The sequence below is a fragment of the Nerophis lumbriciformis genome, linkage group LG01, assembly GCF_033978685.3.
Source record: "Nerophis lumbriciformis linkage group LG01, RoL_Nlum_v2.1, whole genome shotgun sequence".
NCBI classification, from domain to species: Eukaryota; Metazoa; Chordata; class Actinopteri; order Syngnathiformes; family Syngnathidae; genus Nerophis; species Nerophis lumbriciformis.
In genome coordinates this window covers 9,562,931-9,588,093 of record NC_084548.2, presented here as the reverse complement: position 1 = coordinate 9,588,093, position 25,163 = coordinate 9,562,931, and the positions used below count along the sequence as shown (strand labels likewise).

Here is a 25,163-nt window from a genome sequence, read left to right as displayed (position 1 = left end):
CAGCACTGTCCAAAGGCATGCATTTTACAACTTGTGTAGCTTACATATATATTAGGAAAGAGACCAAACATAACAGCCCAGAAATAAAAACCTGGTATGAACCAGATAAACAGTTAGTCCTTATACCTGTTCTTTGATGTTCTGCAGCTCATGCAATTCTCGCTGCACGAGAATCTGCTCCTTCTCCCGGTGAAATTTCAGCTCCATCCTTTCCCGTTCCAACTCTTCCTGTAGGCGCAATTGCCGGAGTTTCTCCAGCTCTACACGCTCCCTCTCCATCTGCAGGAGCTGCTCCTGCTGTCGATGTAACCTTTCTGTTTCAGTTTCACCCTCTTTGTGGATAGCACCTGGTGGGGGGAAAGGCGGTAGTCCTCCTTGAACTGGTAAATCACTTGAAGCAGGAGGGCTTACTGATTTATAACTCTGAGAGGTTGTTGCTTTTTGCTGTTGTTGACTGTTCAGGTGGGCTTGGGACATGTTTAACGGTTGCGGCTGTGGGTCAGTTGGGATCGCATGTACTCCTGGCACTGAGGTGACCTCCGCTGAGGAAGAGGTTACATTAGCACCCTTACCAAGGTAAACTGGTTCATCTTGGACTGTTGAGGGCGCAGCTGTCATAGGAACAGGTACTGGGGCACTCGCTGGTGTTGAGGTTGTTATTGCAGCAGCTATAGTGGCAGTGGTTGTCATTTGGAGAAGACCTGGTCCAGGGTAACGGATTGGAGTTTGTCCAGATAAAGACATTCTAGGACTCATTGGTAATCTGGTCAGACTAGAGAGGGGCACAGCTGTCATGTTGGGAGATGGATAAGGCCTGTAAACCCCTCTGAGTAGTGGGCGAAGAACAGAAGCAGGCTGGCTTGTAATGGGTAAGGTAGAGGCAATAGGTGTCTGGATAGTGGAGTAGATCATCCCATCAGAGGACCTAATGGCAGCTGGGTACAACGCTCTGAGACTGGCCTGTCTGGCATTGATGAGGTTGGTAAGTGCTTGGTTGTGGGATAATGGCTTTCCATCCAATCCAAACATCAGATTTTGTCTTAAGCCAAGACCAGCTGACAATCTTGAAGTTTGTGTTATGGTTCCTCTTCCCAAACTGCCAAACTGCATCAAGTCTGGATTACTTCCATACCGATCAATGGAATTAAGTGCAGCACACATTCGGCTGATCTCTCTGGCAGTTGTGGCACTATACTGAGCCAAATTAGCTTCCTGAAAATTGGCAATATCACGAGCAGAGTAGCCATAGTCAGAATTGATGTTCGACAGGGAATTATATCTGCGTATTGGCAATGTAGGTGCAGAAATTTCTCCTCCATGTCGCAAATCTGTGTAGGAGCCATATTGCATTCCAATATATCCTCCATAGCCATGCTTTACCACATTTACATCCATTGCAAGGTCTCCTGATCCTTGAAGATGTGGTTCTATCTTAGAATGGTAGGTTTGTAGCCCCGCCTCAGCTAGATTTGTATCAGACATTGAAGGTTGCAGCCTACCAGGATAAGGCAATGTGTAAGACTTGCGGCCATCCAATGGATACTCATGGTACCTTAAAGGTTGTCTTTCTTGGTCAGAATCGTAGGACAGAGGTGGTGCGGAAGGAGGCCGTATGCCCTCTTTCTCAGAACCACCAACACAGCTTCCACCAAATGGAAGTCGGTAAACATCACAGCAAGCTGGTTGGTCAGGTTTAATCTGGCCTCCTGTGAGATCTACAGCATCCTGCCCTTCTTCCACTTTAATAAGCTGAGTCACTGCCCTGGCCTGTTCTGGCCCTGTATCTATCTGCACTACCATACTATGTGGCGATCTCCCTCCTGTAATCACACCAGGAGGACTGGGCTTGCCTTTAAGCTCTATGGGCCCAGTTCCATACAAATCAGGGTTGATGACTGGCGATACAGCACTGACAACAGCTGATGCGTTGCTCGTCTGGCTCACCAGCAAGTCTTTTTTCAGCAAGGGTGAGACCTGACCAGAAAGGTTATATCTTGCTAAAACCGACACCTGTTGCGGTTGATGTTGCATCTGGTGATGCTGCTGCAACTGCTGCTCAAGAAACTCTTGTTGCATCTGCAACTTCTCTTGTTGTTTTTGGAGTTCTTTCTGTTGAAAACTAAGATCTTCAAGTTTTGCATCAATTTTTGGTATTGATGGGTCAGTTGGCGGTGATAATGGAGGTTTGTTTTGGGAAAAACACACAGCTGAACCTATGCCCTGACCTAAATCCACACGATTTAGATAGGGATCGCCATAGACCATTGGCTGTTTGGGTTGGCTCATGAACATGGATGCTGCCACTGTTACACTCACGGTGGTTGGCGTGATGCTCTCCTGGGCATTAAGGTTCATAATCAGGGGCTGTACAATTGTGGAATGTCGGCTCCCCTCTGAACCACCATGGTATTTTCTACATTCAGTGGCTAGAGAGGTGAGATCCATTCCTTGATCGGTCATGATGATTGGAGTTGATTTGGCAACTGTTCTCAGGTCCACAACACTTCCACCTTGGATCATATGGCCCTGCTCTACCCTAGAAGTGCCAGGGACTGTAGATATTCGGCATAGAGAGATATTATCCATAGAAACAGATCCTCTCGTATAAATACTGCCTGTGGTAACCATACTTGTTCCAACATTGACTTTTTCTATTCTTTGGGTTCTGTAGAAGCTGCGTGTAGGAGAATGTTGGTAAGGTGGTGTATCTGGAGGACTACCACAGGGTGAATAAGACTCAAATGTTGATTGACGGCTAAAACGTGTGGGTGAAGACAGAGGAGATGTAGCCGTGTTGACCGTCATTGGCCGAGCTGAACTTGCAGGCGGTGAGTATGGTGCATCTTGAGAAGATTGCTGCCGGTAGAGCCGCGGAGAAACAGATCTATGTGATGTTTGGGTTCCCTGAGCCATCACTGGAGATGTAGGCCCAGCACTTCCAGACTCCATTCGTAGTGCTGAATTGAAAGTTTGCGTGGAGAACTCAGCTGTAGCCCTCCTGGACGGGGAACGGGTCGGACTTTGTGGCGGTGGAGATGGAGAAAGAGGAGGGCTGGTACTCCTGTAATAAGTTGTATACTTAGGAGAGCGTGGCTCAATATTTCTCTCTGTAGCAGATGTTGAGCTTTCTCGAACTTGGACACCGCGTGTGTCCCCTACTCTTTTGGTAATGACTTCTCTTTGACTGTAGGCTTGGGTAATCTCTGCAATCTTGCTGCACACACTTGAGACTGTAGCTGAAGATGTGGCAGGACTCCCTGTGTGTCGGCCATACATAGCAGATTGGGTTGACGTTATAGTGTGGCTGGTACTAGTTTGAGAAATAGTTGTAGCATCTCTAGCATAGACTCCATAAGCTGCAATTGTAGTCGCAGCTGCTGTTGGTGTGATCCCATTTTTACCAGTTTGGCTTTTAAATCTGTCTTTGTGGCTATCCTTTGTAGCAAAGTGCTGCGTTACTTGAACGTCCGGGATGCGTCCTCCAGTTTCAGCAAAGGAAACAGGAGCAGCGATCTGGGTGGGACTAGTTCCTGGAGTCAGGAGGGCATTGCTTTGCTCAAGTAGCTTGGCAAAGGCTGAGCCTGTGTCAAGAAATTGTTTGTTTTGGTATGAGCTCTCAATCTCAAGCTCTACTTGTTCATCAGTGGCCTGCTGCATCTTTGTGATGTTCTGAGAGGTTTGCCGAATCTCTTTATAAATATCAGTTTCTGTCTCGGCTGCTTCATTATCATATTCTGTTTGATCTTGTTCATACTCATCCTCGTCATCATAACCTTCTCCATTAATGTCTTCTTCATAGTACTGGCCATGTCTGACTTGCTGCTGCTGCTGTTGTTTCTGTTGATTTTGAAGTAGCTCTGCTTTCCTCATCATCTCCTCATAAACCTCCTCGGCACTCTTTAATGGTTTAGAAGTCGATGATGGCGCTATTGTCATTGTGGTTGAAGATTTCTCGATCGGTGAATAAAGAGACATGAAATTTGGAAGGTTGTACTCACTACCTGACTTGTAAAGTTTCGACTCGTATCCCTCAGCTTCTGAATCCAAGCTCTGAGGCGAGTATTCAGAGGCAGAAGAGCGATGAAGTTCTTCCATTTCTGCAGCTTGCCTCAGCTCCTCTGTTGGAGAAGCATCTTCAATAGGTGAAAGGTTACTAGGTGGTGTCTTAGACCTCTCTCTACGCCTTTGAGCACGCAGCTCCTCTTTATCCCGCTTCGTCTTGCGTGCTGTGCTCCTAATTCTTTGTTGTTCCACCTCTCTCATCTTCTCCTGTTCTCTTAGAAGTTCCTCTTCCTCTCTCAGTTCATCCTCTTCTGATGAGTCTTCAATCGTAGGAAGGAGAGGACCATGGGATCGATGCCTTGCTTTTCTTTGTTGCTTGGCTTCTTCCAGCCTTTGTCTCCTGCTGGGGCTACTGTCACTATCTTCCTCCATTGATGAGATGGATGTAGGAGACTGTCCTGAGCCATACGAGGATGAAGTTGGAGGCAGAGTGGAAGAGTAGTCACCCCGAGAGCGCTCTTCTGGGGAGCCAGTCAAACTTTCCATTTCTAGTTCAGGTTCTCGATCAAGGCTCAAGTCGTTTTCACTGCTGAGCTCCATGTCTCGACTGTAGCTATTTGTGTTATTTAGTTCAATAGTTTTAAAGCGTCTCAGACCACCCTGTGAAGCCATCAAGTCTTCCTCACCCTCTTCCACTGAGCTCTTGTATACATCAGCAGAGCTTTTTGTTTCCTCCTCGAAACTGCTGGAGTGATGCTGTAAGCGTCGCTTCTCTTTTGCATTGTCTGATATAGTGTGCTTATGATGGCTTTTCTTTCTCTCGTAGCCATATCCTTCGTCTTCCTCATCATCGTCTTCCTCCTCATCATTTTCTTCATCAGCACTCATCTCCATAATCTGTCTCCTCATGAACTCTTCATCCGTCATCTCAGTGGGCTCCATGTCCTTTTCCTTCTTTTTCTTTTCCTTCTTCTCGTCCTTCCCTTCCTTCCGTTTGTTGTCCCAATCTCCCCCATCCTCCTCTTCTTCCAATATGTCCTCAAGTTCCTCGTCTGAGTCATACGCATCAGGTGGGATTGACAGTGAACGTGGGCGTTGCTTCCCTCTGTCATCCAAGTCTCTATCCCTGTGCTTCCTTCCCCTTCTGTCTGCTTTCTCTTCGGAGAGGCTTTTTTCCAGCAAGGGCCTCATGGAGCTTTCCAGCTTTGTGATTTCAGACGGGCTTGGTGGGGAGCCCCGCTCGCTGATTCCCCTCTCACTCAGTTTCATCTCTTCCTCTTGAATTAGACCAGTGATTTCGCTGTGGGAGCTGGAGATGCCGTCAGAGGAGTAGCCGGTATCACTGAGGCTTTGAGGGCTACGTGACAAGTCATGTGTGCTGTTATTTTTTGTATCCTAAAGAGAGAGAGACAGAATAGAGAAATATTTTAGGGTCTTGGCATACCACTGTGTGTACTTCGACAACATTTGCATGCAGTAGTTGTCACCAAAATGTATAGATTCAGTTTAGCAACATATATTGTGGACTTTAAAGTTAAAGTACCACTGATAGTCACACACACACTAGGTGTGGTGAAATACCACATACCAATGTGTATATTTCATCTTTAAAAGAAAGAAAATGCTAATACAAATATAGTGCTCTAATACCGAAAACAGCTTGATAAGTTTTTGAGGTCGGTGAAATATAAGATTAGTGTGCAGTTGTAGTAAATGTTTGTTTTTGGAAGATTACCTACAAAAAACATTAGGTGATACAAATACTTCATATAAAGGAGAGTTACATGTATTAATTGTCAATTATGACGTTTCAATGTTCATCAAAACAATTGTGATATAAGTGCAAATGTAATTGATTAAAACTTATTTATGAGCTCTATGTATGTGGACCACTGTTGAATTCTCAAAAGGTGACAATTAAAAGGAACAAAAAAATATAATAATAATGTGGTTTTCATTTACGGATGCCTCAAAAAGTAAGGCTTCTTCAAAAATGTATAGATTATTTAAAAAAAATCATCAGTGGCTAAGGTGATGAATAATACCATTCCTAATACCATGTCAAATCAAAGCAATCTAAGAGGCACCAACCTGGTGTAATTCAAAATATTTGAAACAATGCAAAATAGATGAAATAGGATAATGCCAAGTTTAGAAATCCTCTTGTGACGTTTTCCATTTTGACTGTCATCAAATTAATGCTGTGAGTAGTGTGTGTTATGAATTGTATCTGATTTTTCCCTTCATAATTTGCTTTACATAATTAAATGACTAATTTTTGCATTTAAAACTTCCAGGACAGCATGACTTCAGCTGAATGCCTTTGTCATTTTACAAAACCCAAAACCAGTGAAGTTGGCACGTTGTGTAATTCGTAAATGAAAACAGAGTACAATGATTTGCAAATCCTTTTCAACTTATTTTCAATTGAATAGACTGCAAAGACAAGATGTTTAATGTTTGAACTGAGAAACGTATTTTTATTTTGTAAATAATCATTAACTTAAAATTTCATGGAAGCAACACATTGCATAAAATTTGGCACAGGGGTATTTTTACCACTGTGTACATTGTCTTTCCTTTTAACAACAGTTTGGGAACTGAGGAGACACATTTTTTAAGCTTCTCAGGTGGAATTCTTTCCCATTCTTGCTTGATGTACAGCTTAAGTTGTTCAACAGTCCGGGGTCTCTGTTGTGGTATTTTAGGCTTCATAATGCACCACACATTTTCAATGGGAGACAGGTCTGGACTACAGGCAGGCCAGTCTAGTAACCGCACTCTTTTAATATGAAGCCACGCTGTTGTAACACGTGGCTTGGCATCGTCTTGCTGAAATAAGCATGGGCATCCATGGTAACGTTGCTTAGAAGACAACATATGTTGCTCCAAAACCTGTATGTACCTTTCAGCATTAATGGTGCCTTCACAGATGTGTAAGTTACCCATGTCTTGGGCACTAATACACCCCCATACCATCACAGATGCTGGCTTTTGAACTCTGCGCCTATAAGAATCCGGATGGTTCTTTTCCTCTTTGTTCCGGAGGACACGACATCCACATTTTCCAAAAACAATTTGAAATGTGGACTCGTCAGACCACAGAACACTTTTCCACTTTGCATCAGTCCATCTTAGATGAGCTCAGGCCCAGCGAAGCCGACTGCGTTTCTGGGTGTTGTTGATCAATGGCTTTCGCTTTTCATAGTTGAGTTTTAACTTGCACTTTCAGATGTAGCGACCAACTGTAGTTATTGACAGTGGGTTTCTGAAGTATTCCTGAGCCCATGTGGTTAAATCTTTTACACACTGGCAGTACCGCTTGAGGGATCGAAGATCACGGGCATTCAATGTTGGTTTTCAGCTTTGCTGCTTACGTGCAGTGATTTCTCCAGATTCTCTGAACCTTTTGATGATATTACGGGCCGTAGATGGTGAACTCCCTAATTTCCTTGCAATAGCTGGATGAGAAATGTTAAACAATTTGCTCAGGCATTTCTTCACAAAGTGGTGACCCTCGCCCCATCCTTGTTTGTGAATGACTGAGCATTTCATGGAAGCTGCTTTTATACCCAATCATTGAACCCACCCGTTCCCAATCAGCCTGTTCACCTGTGGAATTTTCCAAATCAGTGTTTGATGAGCATTCCTCAACTTTCTCAGTCTTTGTTGCCACCTACGCCAGCAACATGTTGCAGTTATCAAACTCCAAATGAGCTAATACTTGCGAAAAATAGTTTTCCAGTTCGAATGTTAAGTATCTTGTCTTTGCAGTCTATTTAATTGAATATAGGTTGAAAAGGGTTTGCAAATAAATGTATTCTGTTTTTATTTACAATTTACACAATGTGCCAACTTCACTGGTTTTTGTTTTGTACGTCAAATGTGCATATACCGCTGCCAAGTAAGAAAAGGGCCCCTTGATTCCCGTCCAAAAGCTAATCCATGGCTGACTTGCTTTGTCTGGCTACGTCAGCATTCTGTCAAAATGGAAATCAATAGGTTGCTTTACAGACAGCCACTGACACACAGCCATTGGAGGATAAACTAACAGCACCAAACTTTAATTCACACAAAGAAAAATACAAACGTGAATTAATAGCGATTAGCGGTATCGTTAGGGGTGTCTAAATGAATGAATCCAAAGACATGCACCTGGGGATAAGTTGACTGGCAATACTATGTGAGTGTGAATGTTGTCTGTCTATCTGTGTTGGCCCTGCGATGAGGTGGCGACTTGTCCAGGGTGTACCCCGCCTTCCGCCCGATTGTAGCTGGGATAGGCTCCAGCGCCCCCCGCGACCCCAAAGGGAATAAGCGGTAGAAAATGGATGGATGGACGAATGAAATCCTATAAAGACAGTGTTGTTGTGGCCTCTCATTTTCATCACAACAATGTTTTTGTAGCCTTAAAACGCAAACATTTCGAACGTTTTCAAATGACACCATATAAAGACATATAAACATGGACAACATGAAAAAGACCCACTACTGGTCTGGCATACATACTGTACATTCTGCGTTTTCAGACATTTTTGGGAATCCATGTGAACAAAACACTGAAAACACATTGTCAAGGCCCCCATTAAAGTTGTCTCCTAACTTTGATGCAAAGTCACAAAGAAAAATCTTGCCTTTGACGCATTGTGTCAAAAATGAGAAATACAGGTAAATAGTGTAGGAAACATAACTTTGTTACTTACATCGTAATGCCTTGACTTCCTAATTTCCTTGATTGGCGTGATCTGCTCTCCTTTCTTCAGAGCAGGTTTACTCTCTTTGCCAATTTGGGTATCGGGCTCCATCTGTGGCTTTCCATCCACGGTTTTTGTCTTCTTTTGGGTGTCGTTTGTTGGTCCAGCTAATGTAGCTGGCATTGTAGTCTTGGTATCTGTTGGCTGTTTGGTAGCATTGGGCCCAAGAGAATCACTCCCGCCAGTTCCCGCCTGCGGTTTCTGCATCTGGGACTGGGCTGGCTTTGACCCGTGCTGATTGGTGGCTTTGTGGAGAGGGCTTTGTTGGCTGGTTGAAGCCTGGTGGCGAGGTGAACCAGAGGGCTGATGCTTGGGAGATGGGTGTGGAATGGGGAGAGGGGGCTCATCAAGACCAGCTCCAGACATTAACCGCTGGGTTTGGCAGTTGAGACATAGCCATTCCTTTTTCTGAAAGACAACAAAAAGAATGTCAGTCGTTGAAAAACTCATTTTAAATCATATGCCCTGTAAAATATCTTTGGAAATAAAGACTCATTTAACTCATTCTAATGTTGGGCATTGCTAATATTAAACTGAATAATAAACCAACTGTTTTTTTTCCTGTTGGAAGGGAGAAGCGGTAGAAAATAGATGATGGAAGCACAGCTTAAACATTTTTTGGGGGTGGGATGAGTTGTGCGCTACATCCAAGACCCTTGACAAAGACCAACAAAGTCCAGACTCCTATAGTCTTCTTCTTCACCTTGTTTTATGGTGGGGCACTCAACGTTAAAGGTGCATTATTGCCACCTACTGTATTGCATACTTGCCAACCTTGAGACCTCCGATTTCGGGAGGTCGGGGGGCGGGGCGTGGTTGGGGGCGTGGTTAAGAGGGGAGGAGTATATTTACAGCTAGAATTCACCAAGTCAAGTATTTCATATATATATATATATATATATATATATATATACATATATATATATATATATATATATATATATATATATATATATATATATATACAAGAAATACTTGACTTTCAGTGATATCTAGCTATAAATATATACTACTTTTATTATATATATATATATATATATATATATATATATATATATATATATATATATATATATATATAAAATAAATACTTGAATTTCAGTGTTCATTTATTTACACATATACACACACATAACACTCATCTACTCATTGTTGAGTTAAGGGTTGAATTGTCCATCCTTGTTCTATTCTCTGTCACTATTTTTCTAACCATGCTGAACCTCTCTGATGATGCATTGCTGTGTGGCACGCACAAAAGTGCTTTCATCAAATGCACTAGATGGCAGTATTGTCCTGTTTAAGAGTGTCACAACATTGCTGTTTATGGCAGACGAACTGCTTTACGGTAGGCGAAAACATGACTGCTGTTGTTGTGTGTTGTTGCCATACGTGGCTCTTTTGATGACTGCATCTGGCTCTCTGATAAATCTTAGCTGACATTGCTTAACACGATAAGTAATGAATAATTCCGCTAGTAATCACAGTGTTAAAAATAACGTTCAAAATAAAAAACATTCTCATGCATTTTAATGGTAAGAAGTATTTTATTTATTATTGGCTAGCTTCAGAATAACAATGTTATTAAAAAGAATTAGAGACTTATTATACTCTAAAAATGTTGGTCGTACTTAAAAATGCACACAATTAGTTGTATTCATCCATCCATTTTCTAGCAATTGTCCCTTTTTGGGGTCGCGGGGGGTGCTGGAGCCTATCTCAGCTGCATTCGGGCAGAAGGCGGGGTACACCCTGGACAAGTCGCCACCTCACCGCAGGGCCAACACAGATAGACAGACAACATTCACACTCACATTCACACACTAGGGCCAATTTTGGGCGGCATGGCGTAGTGGGTAGAGCAACCGTGCCAGAAACCTGAGGGTTGCAGGTTCGCTCCCCGCCTCTTACCATCCAAAAATCGCTGCCGTTGTGTCCTTGGGTGGGACACTTCACCCTTTGCCCCCGGTGCCACTCACACCGGTGAATTGAATGATGAATGATAGGTGGTGGTCGGAGGGGCCGTTGGCGGAAATTGCAGCCACGCTTCCGTCAGTCTACCCCAGGGCAGCTGTGGCTATGAAAGTAGCTTACCACCACCAGGTGTGATGGGTTCTACATGTAAAGCGACTTTGGGTACTTAGAAAAGCGCTATATAAATCCCAGTTATTATTATTATTATTATTATTATAATTTAGTGTTGCCAATCAACCTATCCCCAGGTGCATGCCTTTGGAGGTGGGAGGAAGCCGGAGTATCAATCAATCAATCAATCAATGTTTATTTATATAGCCCTAAATCACAAGTGTCTCAAAGGGCTGCACAAGCCACAACGACATCCTCGGTACAGAGCCCACATAAGGGCAAGGAACCCGGAGGGAACCCACGCAGTCACGGGGAGAAAATGCAAACTCCACACATAAAGATCTCGAGCCCGGAATTGAACTCAGGACTGCCCAGGACCTTCGTATTCAGTGTTAAAAAATATTATATGGCTCTCACGGAAATACATTTTAAAATATTTGGCTTTCATGGCTCTCTCAGAGAAAAAGGTTCCCGACGTCTACCTCTTGACGCTGGGAAATGATGATCAGCATGCACATTAGGTCTTTGTCATCGTTGCTGGACAGTCTTCGGAACATGTCACACTGCTTAAGTTTTATCCATGTCCCCTCAATACATTCTTTATCTTGGACATTAAATATCAGAATCAGTGTGTAACATGTGTATTTCAGTTTGCAAAATGGATCATATTTGAAAATTCTACATAATTTTGTTTCATTTTTAACTTATTACCAACTTCAAATAGCCAATAGCTTGACTGTAAACACTGCCAAATGGTGTGTTGTTCTTCATCTAACTGCAATGTGGAGCCTTGGTACTACAAAAGCAAAGCCTGTACTTCCTGTGATTGGATCTTTCAATCGTCCGTAAATATTGGAGTAAACAAACTGTATATTGTATCCAAACGGTCTTCGACCATCACTGCCACACTTTCACTCAGCCCTTGACCTTTGGCCTTTTGCTGAGGCCATATATTCACCGAAGCCACAGGGAACAACCATGGAGGAGTTTCTGTTAAAGGTCTTGATAAAGAAACTTAATTTGTGTTAAGCTCATGTCTCATGCTATTCTCCTGCTCCTCCATGCAATGCATTCAACAGATCTTTTTACAATCTGTATCAGACTATCGCTGTTTATTCATCTTAAACATGGATAGTAGGGGTGTGCATCTCTCCAATATGAGACAATACGATACATATTTAGATACATGGAGAACAATACGATTCAGAAACAATCAATCAATGAATCAATGTTTATTTATATAGCCCTAAATCACAAGTGTCTCAAAGGGCTGCACAAGCCACAACGACATCCTCGGTACAGAGCCCACATAAGGGCAAGGAAAAACTCACCCCAGTGGGACGTCGATGTGAATGACTGAGAAACCTTGGAGAGGACCGCATATGTGGGTACCCCCCCACCTCTAGGGGAGACCAAATGCAATGGATGTCGAGTGGGTCTGACATAATATTGTGAGAGTCCAGTCCATAGTGGATCCAACATAATAGTAAGAGTCCAGTCCATAGTGGGGCCAGCAGGAAACCATCCCGAGCGGAGACGGGTCAGCAGCGCAGAGATGTCCCCAACACATTTTAAAATGCAACGATTTGATTCAGTCGGATTGTATCCGATTCATTTTGATGTAATGCAATCTAGTACAGTTTATTGTTCAAAGTAGACTTTCATTGACGCTATAAATTATGCTAGTCTGTTCTATAAATGTGGCACTGTTAATCTTGAAATATACTTTACAAACACCTGCAACCCTTATGTCTTTAGTATTAGTGTTGCTTTTGACATGACATACCATGTCAATGTGTTTATTACTGTAACACATTACACAAAAGTGGACTTAATATTCAGTTTTTCACTATTTGCTTAAATCAACTTCATTCTAAATTTTATTATACAGCTCTGGCACGCATTTTTTGGTAAAATGCTGTCAACTTGGTATTTTGTACCGAGGCTACAATGTCCCGAATTAAGCCCTCACTCTCAATTGCATTGTACAGTCTCAAGCCTTGGCTCGAGTTGAGTTATTGCCAAATTTTGCTTGAAAGAAGCCTTCGATATCCGTATCGTTGTCCTGTTGGTCTTTAGAGTGTTGCGTTTGGACCAGATGTTCCTCCAAGGGGAAATTAAAATGCTGGTCAATCCCAAGTTCTTTTGATGACACATAAGCTGAGTTCAAATTGACCACCAGGACAGAATAGGTATTTTGTAATTTATTTTCAAAGCTTTGAAGATAGAGACCAGCCCAGGACAACACATTCAATTGCGCAGCTAAGCTGATCTAATCTAAAATACGGAAACCTTCTCTTCTATATGTGTTTCTCGCTCCCATCCTCGTTGTCCCTCCCTCCAGCCCGAACACATGCCCATTGTTTTCCTCAGCTGGACACAGGAACAGATAAGGAAAGGAGTATCTGTCCTCCTCACATTCCTAAAGTCAAGGTAACTCACAGTGGACTTGCGGACAACCAGAAAGAAAACAAATGGAGAAACACTAGCTGTTTTCTAATAAGACTATGAATAAAGAAGTAACTTAAATATGGATATATGTCGATATCTGCCTCCGTCAAGAGCTAGCTGTATGAGCCTTCTCATTGCCGGTTTGTCCATGTCTTCTGCTGCCGCTGTTCTTCATGCTGTTTTACAGTCTTTGTATATTACAGCAGTTTATCAAGTGTACTGTTCTTCTTCAACAAGCCATATCTCCTTCAAACGTTGGACTTAATCATATATGTATCGCATGTTTTGTCTTTTCATAGTAGTAGTAGTAGTACACTGAGCAGATAGGGCTTCCAGCAGCGTAGCAGATCAATTAATAGAATAGAATAGAATAGAAAGTACTTTATTGATCCCTGGGGGAAATTCTGCACCACGGTTCGCTCACAATAGACAGTAATAATAGTAAATAATATAATATATATAATATAGTATATATATAATAAATATAAATATATTCTACATATACTCTACATTTAAGTGCAGTCAAGGAACATATGCATTATACAGTCTGATGGCTGTCGGTATGAAGGACCTCCTGTGTCGTTCCGTGTTGCATTTTGGGAGTTTGAGCCTTCCACTGAACGTGCTCATTCTCCCCGCAAGGTCCAAGTGTAGTGGGTGGGAGGTGTTGTCCATAATGGCTAGGAGCTTTGCTAGACTTCTCCTCTCTGACACCACCGCCAGAGTCTCTAAATCCACTCCCACCACGTTACTGGCCTTCTCTACCAACTTGTCCAGTCTGTTTGCGTCCCTCGCTCTCAGCCCGCTGCCCCAGCAGGCCACGGCGTACAAGGCCCGTCACCACCGACTCGTAGAACATCTTCAACATCTTTGTACAGACGTTGAAGGATCCTAGCCTCCTGAGGAAGTAGAGGCGGCTCTGTCCCTTCTTGTAGAGTGCCTCAGCATGTTTTGACCCATTCAGCTTGTTGTCCATGTGTACTCCCAGGTATTTATAATCCTCAACCATGTCCACATCGACCCCCCTGATGGAAACAGGGGTCGCCGGAATACTCCTCCTCCTTCCCAGGTCCACAACCAGCTCCTTGGTCTTCGTCACATTAAGCTGGAGGTGGTTCTTTCCACACCATGTGACAAAGTCCTCCACCAGTACCCTGTATTCCTCATTATCACCATCCTCAATACACCCCACTATCGCAGTCATCAGAAAACTTCTGATTTATAATGTTAAAATGGGACAATCGGACAGTTAATTTTATATTTGGATTGATCCAAGGTCCTGTGTGCCGATTCAGTCACATCATTTAAATTGAAGCCGATTTCTGATCAAATTGGTTCCCTAATGCAGTGTTTTTCAACATTTTTTGAGCCAAGGCACATTTTTTAAATTAAAAAAATACGGAGGCGCACCACCAGCAGAAAAAGTTAAAAAAATGAAACTCCACCAGGTTGTCATGCCTTATTTTGAGTTTGTTGTTGTTTTCCTGTGTTGTGCTTTATTTAGTTCATGTCTTGCACTGTTATTTTGGTGGCTCTTCCTGTTTTGTTGGTGTTTTCCTGTAGCAGCGTCACGATTCCTTTGAGTGCTATTGCCTGACCTGCTTTATATTGGCAAACAAGACTATTTCAGTTGTGCGTACGATATCCTTCTTTGTGGGGACATTGTTGATTGTCATGTCATGAACGGATGTGCTTTGTGGACGCCATCTCTGCTCCGCACGCTGTAAGTCTTTGCTGTCGTCCAGCATTCTGTTTTTGTTTACTTTGCAGCCAGTTCAGTTTTACTTTCGTTTTGCATAGCCATCCATATGCTTCTTTGCCTTTTCCTTTCCGTTTTGTTAATTTTTGGTTTAAGCGTTACATGTCGTTTTACCTGCACGCTGTCTCCCGCTGTGCTCTGCATATTGGGATCACCACAAACCATCCTCGACGCGTTCCGACTTCTACAAAGCAATGAACTACCTGCTGCCACCTACTGGTATGGAGTTTTACACGGTTACCCTGTCGAGCTCTAGACAGCACAGACACTCGACAACGGCACATTATTTGCAGATTATAATTATTGATTTGCAAAAAATATTTTTTGGACCAATTAGGGGAAGTTGCATAATTTCCCATGGCACACCAGACAATATCATCATCAATAGACAATTGATGCACAGTGGGTGAAAAACACTGCTCTAATGAGTAAATACAGTGTGTTGTAACGCCCCGTCCTATTCAGGAGTCAAATTACTGTAGCTTTTCTTTCCGTCCCTTCAAAGACACGTGGACACTGACTCAAAAACTGTAAAGTATTGTAATTTATGCAAGGTGAAATGACTCACAAACCATGCCCTGTCATGTTGCTGATGTCACAGAGTCCAGTTGAAAGACACTGCTCATCTGTTTTGTGCCACCATTAAGTACCTTTTCATCAAGAGTACAAAAATCCATCCATATTCTGTTTAGCATGATTAAAAAGCAAACATAGCTTCTCTTCTTGATCGTTCACATTTTTTCACTTTCCCCACACATTTAAGCTTGCAGTTTGTTTTATCCTTCACACTCACTCAAGTGCAATCATTCGTTTCTATCCATCCACTCGTCTTCCTCCTCCCTCCCTCTTCACTCCCCTGTCACACTCTCCAGTCGCCTTTTCTTTCCCTCCAACAGTGTGAGGGCTATTTTTACCCAGAATGCCATTGTTCTGCTCGAGCGCACGCCTCCCTAGTGCTGGTGGTTGCTTCAGGCTGCACTCTCCTGCACCGTACACTCATACTTACTTCCAGGCACATACACGTTCACATTTCATACACACGTTCATACAAACCCTGTTTCCATATGAGTTGGGAAATTGTGTTAGATGTAAATATAAACGGAATACAATGATTTGCAAATCCTTTTCAACCCATATTCAATTGAATGCACTTCAAACTCATAAACGTTATTTTTTTTTTGCAAATAATAATTAACTTTGAATTTCCTGGCTGCAACACGTGCCAAAGTAGTTGGGAAAGGGCATGTTCACCACTGTGTCACATGGCCTTTCCTTTTAACAACAGTCAGTAAATGTTTGGGAACTGAAGAGACACATTTTTTAAGCTTCTCAGGTGGAATTCTTTCCCATTCTTGCTTGATGTACAGCTTAAGTTGTTCAACAGTCCGGGGGTCTCTGTTGTGGTATTTTAGGCTTCATAATGCGCCACACATTTTCAATGGGAGACAGGTCTGGACTACAGGCATGCCAGTCTAGTACCCGCACTCTTTTACTATGAAGCCACGTTGATGTAACACGTGGCTTGGCATTGTCTTCCTGAAATAAGCAGGGGCGTCCATGGTAACGTTGCTTGGATGGCAACATATGTTACTCCAAAACCTGTATGTACCTTTCAGCATTAATGGCGCCTTCACAGATGTGTAAGTTACCCATGTCTTGGGCACTAATACACCCCCATACCATCACAGATGCTGGCTTTTCAACTTTGCGCCTATAACAATCCGGATGGTTCTTTTCCTCTTTGGTCCGGAGGACACGACGTCCACAGTTTCCAAAAACAATTTGAAACGTGGACTCGTCAGACCACAGAACACTTTTCCACTTTGTATCAGTCCATCTTAGATGAGCTCAGGCCCAGCGAAGACGACGGCGTTTCTGGGTGTTGTTGATAAACGGTTTTCGCTTTGCATAGGAGAGTTTTAACTTGCACTTACAGATGTAGTGACCAACTGTAATTACTGACAGTGGGTTTCTGAAGTGTTCCTGAGCCCATGTTGTGATATCCTTTACACACTGATGTCGCTTGTTGATGCAGTACAGCCTGAGGGATCGAAGGTCACGGGCTTAGCTGCTTACGTGCAGTGATTTCTACAGATTCTCTGAACCCTTTGATGATATTACAGACCGTAGATGGTGAAATCCCTAAATTCCTTGCAATAGCTGGTTGAGAAAGGTTTTTCTTAAACTGTTCAACAATTTGCTCACGCATTTGTTGACAAAATGGTGACCCTCGCCCCATCCTTGTTTGTGAATGACTGAGCATTTTTTGGGAAGCTGTTTTTACACCCAATCATGGCACCCACCTGTTCCCAGTGTTTGATGAGCATTCCTCAACTTTATCAGTATTTATTGCCACCTTTCCCAACATCTTTGTCACGTGTTGCTGGCATCAAATTCTAAAGTTAATTATTTGCAAAAAAAAAAAATGTTTATGAGTTTGAACATCAAACATGTTGTCTTTGTAGCATATTCAACTGAATATGGGTTGAAAATGATTTGCAAATCATTGTATTCCGTTTATATTTACATCCAACACAATTTCCCAACTCATATGGAAACGGGGTTTGTACATCTCGTCAATGCAAAATGGAGTGTGTGTTGCTGAAGGCCAAGAAGAAGCAGAGAGATGACAAGCAGAGGAAGGCTGAGGAAGAAGAGGAGGGAACTAACAGATGCGAGGCGAGTGGGAATGAGTGAAGTGAGTGAGTGCACGTGAGACATGCGTATACGCAATAATTGAGTGGTGCTGGGAGGGATGTGCGAGGCTCCCTGCTGAGGCTCAGGCAATTGGAGGAAGAAACTAGAGCGGATAATGGGCATTGGGGGAGCTGCTGATTATTACAGTGCCAAAGGTGCTTCTCGACAGTTTGAAGTCATAATCAGGGTGTCAAGGTGTGTGTGTGGTTCACTTTTTAACTCGCTTTAGTTGCATAGTATGTTCATTTTACATTTTTTTCACTTATTCATTTATTTCAGGCAATGACATAAAACAAAAAAGTTAGACGACACGTAATAATATAAATTAATATAATGCAAAAGGTAATGTACAGTATGTGTAAGCATGATGGTCCAGTTTTGCCTGAAAGGGAGATAATTTATGTAATCTCACCCCCAGTTCTCAATTCAGTGATTAATACACGGAGTTTCACTGTTACTTTGTTCAAGGATTATAATACAGATGTTGTATCTTAGTGGCATTACCACAGGTAACAATAATTATTACACTGTAACAATAATTTGTATCAACAATGTAGGAACCAACAGTGGTAATAGACAACATAGTAATAATGGTAAGGAAACATTGAGCACATATTAACACTTTGAGACAGAGTACAGTCAAATTAAAGACCCTCATCTCTATATTTGAACCAGACCCCATGTTTGTATAGTAGTTTAAATCCATTAATAGTTTGGCATTGCTTGTGTTGTAAGTCCAGTTTGTTCCAGAGTTTTACTCCGCATACAGACACACAAAAACGTTTACGCATGGTTTGAGCTCTCGGCAAAGAGAAATATCCAAAGTTGTAATGTTTTGATATTAGTCACTGACATCATTTCCCAACATCCATGTTCACTCACTGCAACACCTTTTATTCTGCCCAGGTTTCTAAATAAAGTTTTAATTATAAATGCATTAATACACCCAGTACAAGAGCTGTATCAACACATGTTCCTCCTTATTTTAATGATAATGATGTATGTTGACATTTTTTCAGAGATATTAATTAAATGTTATTCCAGCTTTTCGTGGTGTAGAACCACACTGCATTCTGCTGTTTGTAACACTGTTGCTTTGTGCAGTGTACAGTACATCACTGCTGTACGTGGTGATGCATTAGTGTCAGGTGATGCAGTGAAAGTGCTGTGGTTTCACATATAGAGTGTAAAATACTGTATGTGTGTGTATTGGTGTTCGTGTGTACTGTATGCATGTTGCAGGGATTAGAGGGTTTTGACTCCTGCAGTAAAAAAAAAAATATGTCAGGTCGCCAGCAGCAGAGCAAAACAGCAATAAAGGGAGTTTTATGGCTCTGTCTTATCCTCAAATGAACTGTGAGCACTGATTATTTCTATAGGCTTTTGTTTTGGACCAAAGTAGTTGCACTGGTAACTTTTTCTCTGATGTTTGTACAAACCCCGTTTCCATATGAGTTGGGAAATTGTGTTAGATGTAAATATAAACGGAATACAATGATTTGCAAATCATTCTCAACCCATATTCAGTTGAATATGCTACAAAGACAACATATTTGATGTTCAAACTGATAAACATTTTTTTTTTTTGCAAATAATCATTAACTTTAGAATTTGATGCCGGCAACATGTGACAAAGACGTTGGGAAAGGGCATGTTCACCACTGTGTTACATGGCCTTTCCTTTTAACAACACTCAGTAAACGTTTGGGAACTGAGGAGACACATTTTTTAAGCTTCTCAGGTGGAATTCTTTCCCATTCTTGCTTGATGTACAGCTTAAGTTGTTCAACAGTCCGGGGGTCTCCGTTGTGGTATTTTAGGCTTCATAATGCACCACACATTTTCAATGGGAGACAGGTCTGGACTACAGGCAGGCCAGTCTAGTACCTGCACTCTTTTACTATGAAGCCACGTTGATGTAACACGTGGCTTGGCATTGTCTTGCTGAAATAAGCAGGGGCGTCCATGGTAACGTTGCTTGGATGGCAACATATGTTGCTCCAAAACCTGTATGTACCTTTTAGCATTAATGGCGCCTTCACAGATGTGTAAGTTACCCATGTCTTGGGCACTAATACACCCCCATACCATCACAGATGCTGGCTTTTCAACATTGCGCCTATAACAATCCGGATGGATCTTTTCCTTTTTGGTCCGGAGGACACGACGTCCACAGTTTCCCAAAAATATTTGAAATGTGGACTCGTCAGACCACAGAACACTTTTCCACTTTGTATCAGTCCATCTTAGATGAGCTCAGGCCCAGCGAAGCCGACTGCGTTTCTGGGTGTTGTTGATAAACAGTTTTCGCCTTGCATAGGAGAGTTTTAACTTGCACTTACAGATGTAGCGACCAACTGTAGTTACTGACAGTGGGTTTCTGAAATGTTCCTGAGCCCATGTGGTGATATCCTTTACACACTGATGTCGCTTGTTGATGCAGTACAGCCTGAGGGATCAAAGGTCACGGGCTTAGCTGCTTACGTGCAGTGATTTCTCCAGATTCTCTGAACCCTTTGATGATATTACGGACCGTAGATGGTGAAATCCCTAAATTCCTTGCAATAGCTGGTTGAGAAAGGTTTTTCTTAAACTGTTCAACAATTTGCTCACGCATTTGTTGACAAAGTGGTGACCCTCGCCCCATCCTTGTTTGTGAATGACTGAGCATTCCATGGAATCTACTTTTATACCCAATCATGGCACCCACCTGTTCCCAATTTGCCTGTTCACCTGTGGGATGTTCCAAATAAGTGTTTGATGAGCATTCCTCAACTTTATCAGTATTTATTGCCACCTTTCCCAACTTCTTTGTCACGTGTTGCTGGCATCAAATTCTAAAGTTAATGATTATTTGAAATTTGTTTTTTTTATATCAGTTTAAACATCAAATATGTTGTCGTTGTAGCATAAAAGGCACTACACTGTGCATTAGGACGCAATAGTGTAAATCCAGCTTTAAAGTATATCTAATAGTTCTACTCGTAAAGCTAGAATTGTTTGACTGTTCTACCAACTTCTAAAATGCTGTTTTTTCTATATATGCCTATAACACTGTCCACTAAATAAGCTCTATGGGGACAACAACGAAAATAAAATTGACAAAATTTAACTTCTTGCCTTCCTGTATGTGTACCCTGCTGGGTATTAAAGTATTAGCCTTGGTGTAAGGCTGAGAGAGGAAGTCTGTAGCCTTTAGTGTGGACTTTGAAGAGCAGGCTGCCTGCACATTGGAGCATTACTGTTGCTGCTGCTACACGCCTTTGGCTGAGGAAGTGATCAGACAAGAGGATACGAAGGCTGAAAAGTCATTTATAAGTTTTGATGATGGCTGACATGAGTGACAGTTATGAATACTGCTTCGCCACTCCCTGACAGTGGTGAATCTCTTATGGTATGATGGCTGGTTATAGTACTTTGATCACTTCCCATTAGTGCCCATCAAAAATCTATAGAAAAAAAATTAAAATTGATCAAAAGCCTCTGTCATTTCATCAGTAATTCATAACATGTTGGTAAATGTCGGTAAAATTTGGTTAAAAAAATAGTTCTTCATGGACTAGCCCAGGGCAACCTTTACCAGTCAAAGAGCAATTTTGACCCGTTTCACAAATTAAAGAAAACAATGGGAGCCACAAAACTCTTTTGAAATTTAAAATGAAATAACACTGCATACAAAGTTTTTTTTTGCTTTGTGCTATGTATAAACCAGGGGTCTCAGACACGCGGCCCGTGAGACGTTATTTCGCGGCCCGCACCTTAATATGAAAATGTAATGTTAGTGCGGCCCGCAAGTTTTATATGAATGGCGCTTGACAGCGTCATACTTGCCAACCTTCCCGATTTTTCCGGAAGATTCCCGTAATTCAGAGCTACTATCCTTTCGAATGTCTGCTGATTTCCCCCCACAACAACACTAATAAGGGCGTGCCGTGATGGCACTGCCATTAGCGCCCTCTACAGCATGTATTAACAGCGTGCCAGCCCGGTTACATGTTGTATGCGGCCTCTACCTGCATACGTAAGTGACTGCAAGGCATACTTGATCAACAGCCATAGACATTACTTTCCATCATTGTAACTGAGCTACTGTGTTGAACAATTTCCCTTGTGGATCATTAAAGTTTGTCTAAGTCTACAGGTTACACTGAGGGTGGCGATATAAACAACTTTAACACTCTTACTAATACGCGCCACAATGTGAACCCACACCAAACAAGAATGACAAACACATTTTGGGAGAACATCTGCACCGTAACACAACAGAACAAATACCCAGAATCCCATGCATCCCTAACTCTTCCGGGCTACATTATACACCCCCGTAAATATATCACTGCTAAGGGAGTCAAATATGGGAGCAAAACAGTGTTAGTTCAGTTTTGAATTAACAAGTTAGTTTGAGGTATCATACAAAACTGACTGGAACATGGTTGGAGGAAGGCAAAGTTACATACGATAACATTTAAAATCTTCTTTGTCTGTCATTATGGCTCTGAAATCTGAATTTTAATCTACCCCAGAATCCGGATGGCACTGTGCATGCATTTGCAAGTAAAGAGGTGGCCCTACTAGCTAAAATAAAAACATCTGAGTGAGCAAAATGAAAAGCAGAAATTCAACATTATTTAGCCACCAATATGATTAAACATTTGGATGAGGACTGTGTTCCACTAATTGGCAGTTGAATGCATCTGCATGAATCTTACTGCTCTCTTATTAAGATGAATTTACTTTTTAGTAATTTCCAGTAATTTTGTTCAAAGAATCTGTTTATGAGCACCAAAACATGGTAACAATTTTATAATGTCACTCACTTGTTTTCTCCACTTTCCAGAGAAGAATAACTTGGTATGATGATACCGTCTTTTTTGTGAGGTGGTACCTCAGAAATATTTAGAACCACTGATTTACATTTTTTAAGTATTTAAATTAAAATTCAGTTCAACTTGCATGTCACAAAATCCTTAAAGATAAAAATTAGGTATGTCCGATAATGGCTTTTTGCCGATATCCGATATTCCGATATTGTCCAACACTTAATTACCGATACCGATATCAACCGATACCGATATATACAGTCGTGGAATTAATACATTATTATGCCTAATTTGGACAACCAGGTATGGTGAAGATAAGGTCCTTTTTTTTTTAAATTAATAAAATAAAATAAGATAAATTAATTAAAAACATTTTCTTGAATAAAAAAAAGAAAGTAAAACAATATAAAAACAGTTACATAGAAACTAGTAATTAATGAAAATGAGTAAAATTAACTGTTAAAGGTTAGTACTATTAGTGGACCAGCAGCACGCACAATCATGTGTGCTTACGGACTGTATCCCTTGCAGACTGTATTGATATATATTGATATATAATGTAGGAACCAGAATATTAATAACAGAAAGAAACAACCCTTTTGTGTGAATGAGGGGGGAGGTTTTTTTGGGTTGGTGTACTAATTGTAAGTGTATCTTGTGTTTATGTTGATTTAATAAAAAAAACAAAAATAAAATGATACTGATAATTAAAAAAACGATACCGATAATTTCCAATATTACATTTTAAAGCATTTATCGGCCGATAATATCGGCATGCCAATATTATCGGACATCTTTAATAAAAATGCATTTGTATGTTTTCTTTTTTTTAGTACCGGTTCGGTCACCATTTAAGCACAGATACCGTTTCAGAATTACTGATTTGGTACTGGTATCGAATAAAAAATGTAAACGATACTCATCCCGAATTAGCACTGTAGCTAACGGTAATTTTTGGTATTGGTATTGCTAACGTGCGGTTCGTCCTGTCCCACTCCTTAACGTTACATTGTTGTTTGGGATATTTGGCGTCCTTTACGTTGGACAAGTGTAGTTCTATTGTATTTGCAAAAAGTGGATCAGCTGCATAATAACACTTTGAAACACACACACAAGCAGCTCATTAGCATTACAGCTACAGACATGCAAAATAGAGTGTTCTCAGTAGTGTTTACTGTATTATCAGTAGTGTTTACTAATATAGTGGGACCATTAAAGAGGGACTGCACTTTTTGGGGGGAATTTTGCCTACCCTTTTTTTTGTGAGAATTATGGTCATTCTTTACCTAAAATTAGAATAGATCAACATCCTAACAGTCTGTATTCTAATGACAGCAGACATTGCACAGTAAGTGATGTTGTATTATGTTTGATGGCTCTCATGAAGTCTGCAGTAAGTAATAATCAGTGATGAAGTAAAAAAAAAAAAAAAAAAAAAAAAAGCAAACGTAGTGATGCGTTTTTGAAATAAATGCGCCATGTATTCTTAAAATGATCAAAATACAGGAATATTTACTGTTATTATAAATGTGCCTGTTACTACATAACATGTATACTTACATCATGTATATTAGGGATGTCCGATAATGGCTTTTTGCCGATATCCGATATTCCGATATTGTCCAACTCTTTAATTACCGATACCGATATCAACCGATATATGCAGTCGTGGAATTAACACATTATTATGCCTAATTTGGACAACCAGGTATGGTGAAAATAAGGTACTTTTTAAAAAAAATTAATAAAATAAGATAAATAAATTAAAAACATTTTCTTGAATAAAAAAGAAAGTAAAACAATATAAAAACAGTTACATAGAAACTAGTAATTAATGAAAATTAGTCAAATTAACTGTTAAAGGTTAGTACTATTAGTGGACCAACAGCACGCACAATCATGTGTGCTTACGGACTGTATCCCTTGCAGACTGTATTGATATATATTGATATATAATGTAGGAACCAGAATATTAATAACAGAAAGAAACAACCCTTTTGTGTGAATGAGTGTAAATGGGGGAGGGAGGTTTTTTGGGTTGGTGTACTAATTGTAAGTGTATCTTGTGTTTTTTATGTTGATTTAATAAAGAAAAACAAAAAAAAAGAAAAACGATGCCGATAAAAAAACAAAACGATACCGATAATTTCCGATATTACATTTTAACGCATTTATCCGTCGATAATCTCTAATGTATATAGAAGCTTAATGTCTTTTAAGAGCTTTATTGTCATGGTCTAAGAGGTATTGTCTCTTTTATGTTTGTTGTGGTTCTACCTAGGATTCAGAATCAGAATCAAAAATACTTTATTAATCCCAGAGGGGAAATTAATGTGTCTACTTTTGTTCACGCAAGTTTTTTTTTTCATTTGTTTACTTTTCTTGTTGCCTTGGACACTGATAAGACTCTCCTGTTTATGTTTAGTAATTCGTTTCCTCACCTGTTACTTCCTCTAATCACGCCCTTTTATACTCTGTTGTCTCCCAGCCTTAGTTGCTGGATCAATGCTTGCTTGTGATTGTTTAGTCATTCTCCAAGTAAATTCTATGTTGATAGCTACTTCTGAGCTAAGTTCCTCTTGAAGCTTTTCCCTAGCT

General features: G+C 41.1%; 1 protein-coding gene across 1 annotated transcript in view; it reads right to left on the bottom strand.

Moving 5' to 3' along the window:
• Window positions 1-25,163, bottom strand: part of bsna (bassoon presynaptic cytomatrix protein a) — a 196,144-nt gene that overhangs the window by 26,902 nt on the left and 144,079 nt on the right. The window contains exons 5-6 of the mRNA XM_061974572.1: window positions 8,706-9,164; window positions 127-5,397 (exon numbers count right to left, since the gene is read on the bottom strand). Of these exons, the coding sequence (XP_061830556.1) occupies window positions 127-5,397; window positions 8,706-9,164 (5,730 nt within the window). The remainder of the gene's footprint in view (window positions 1-126; window positions 5,398-8,705; window positions 9,165-25,163) is intronic.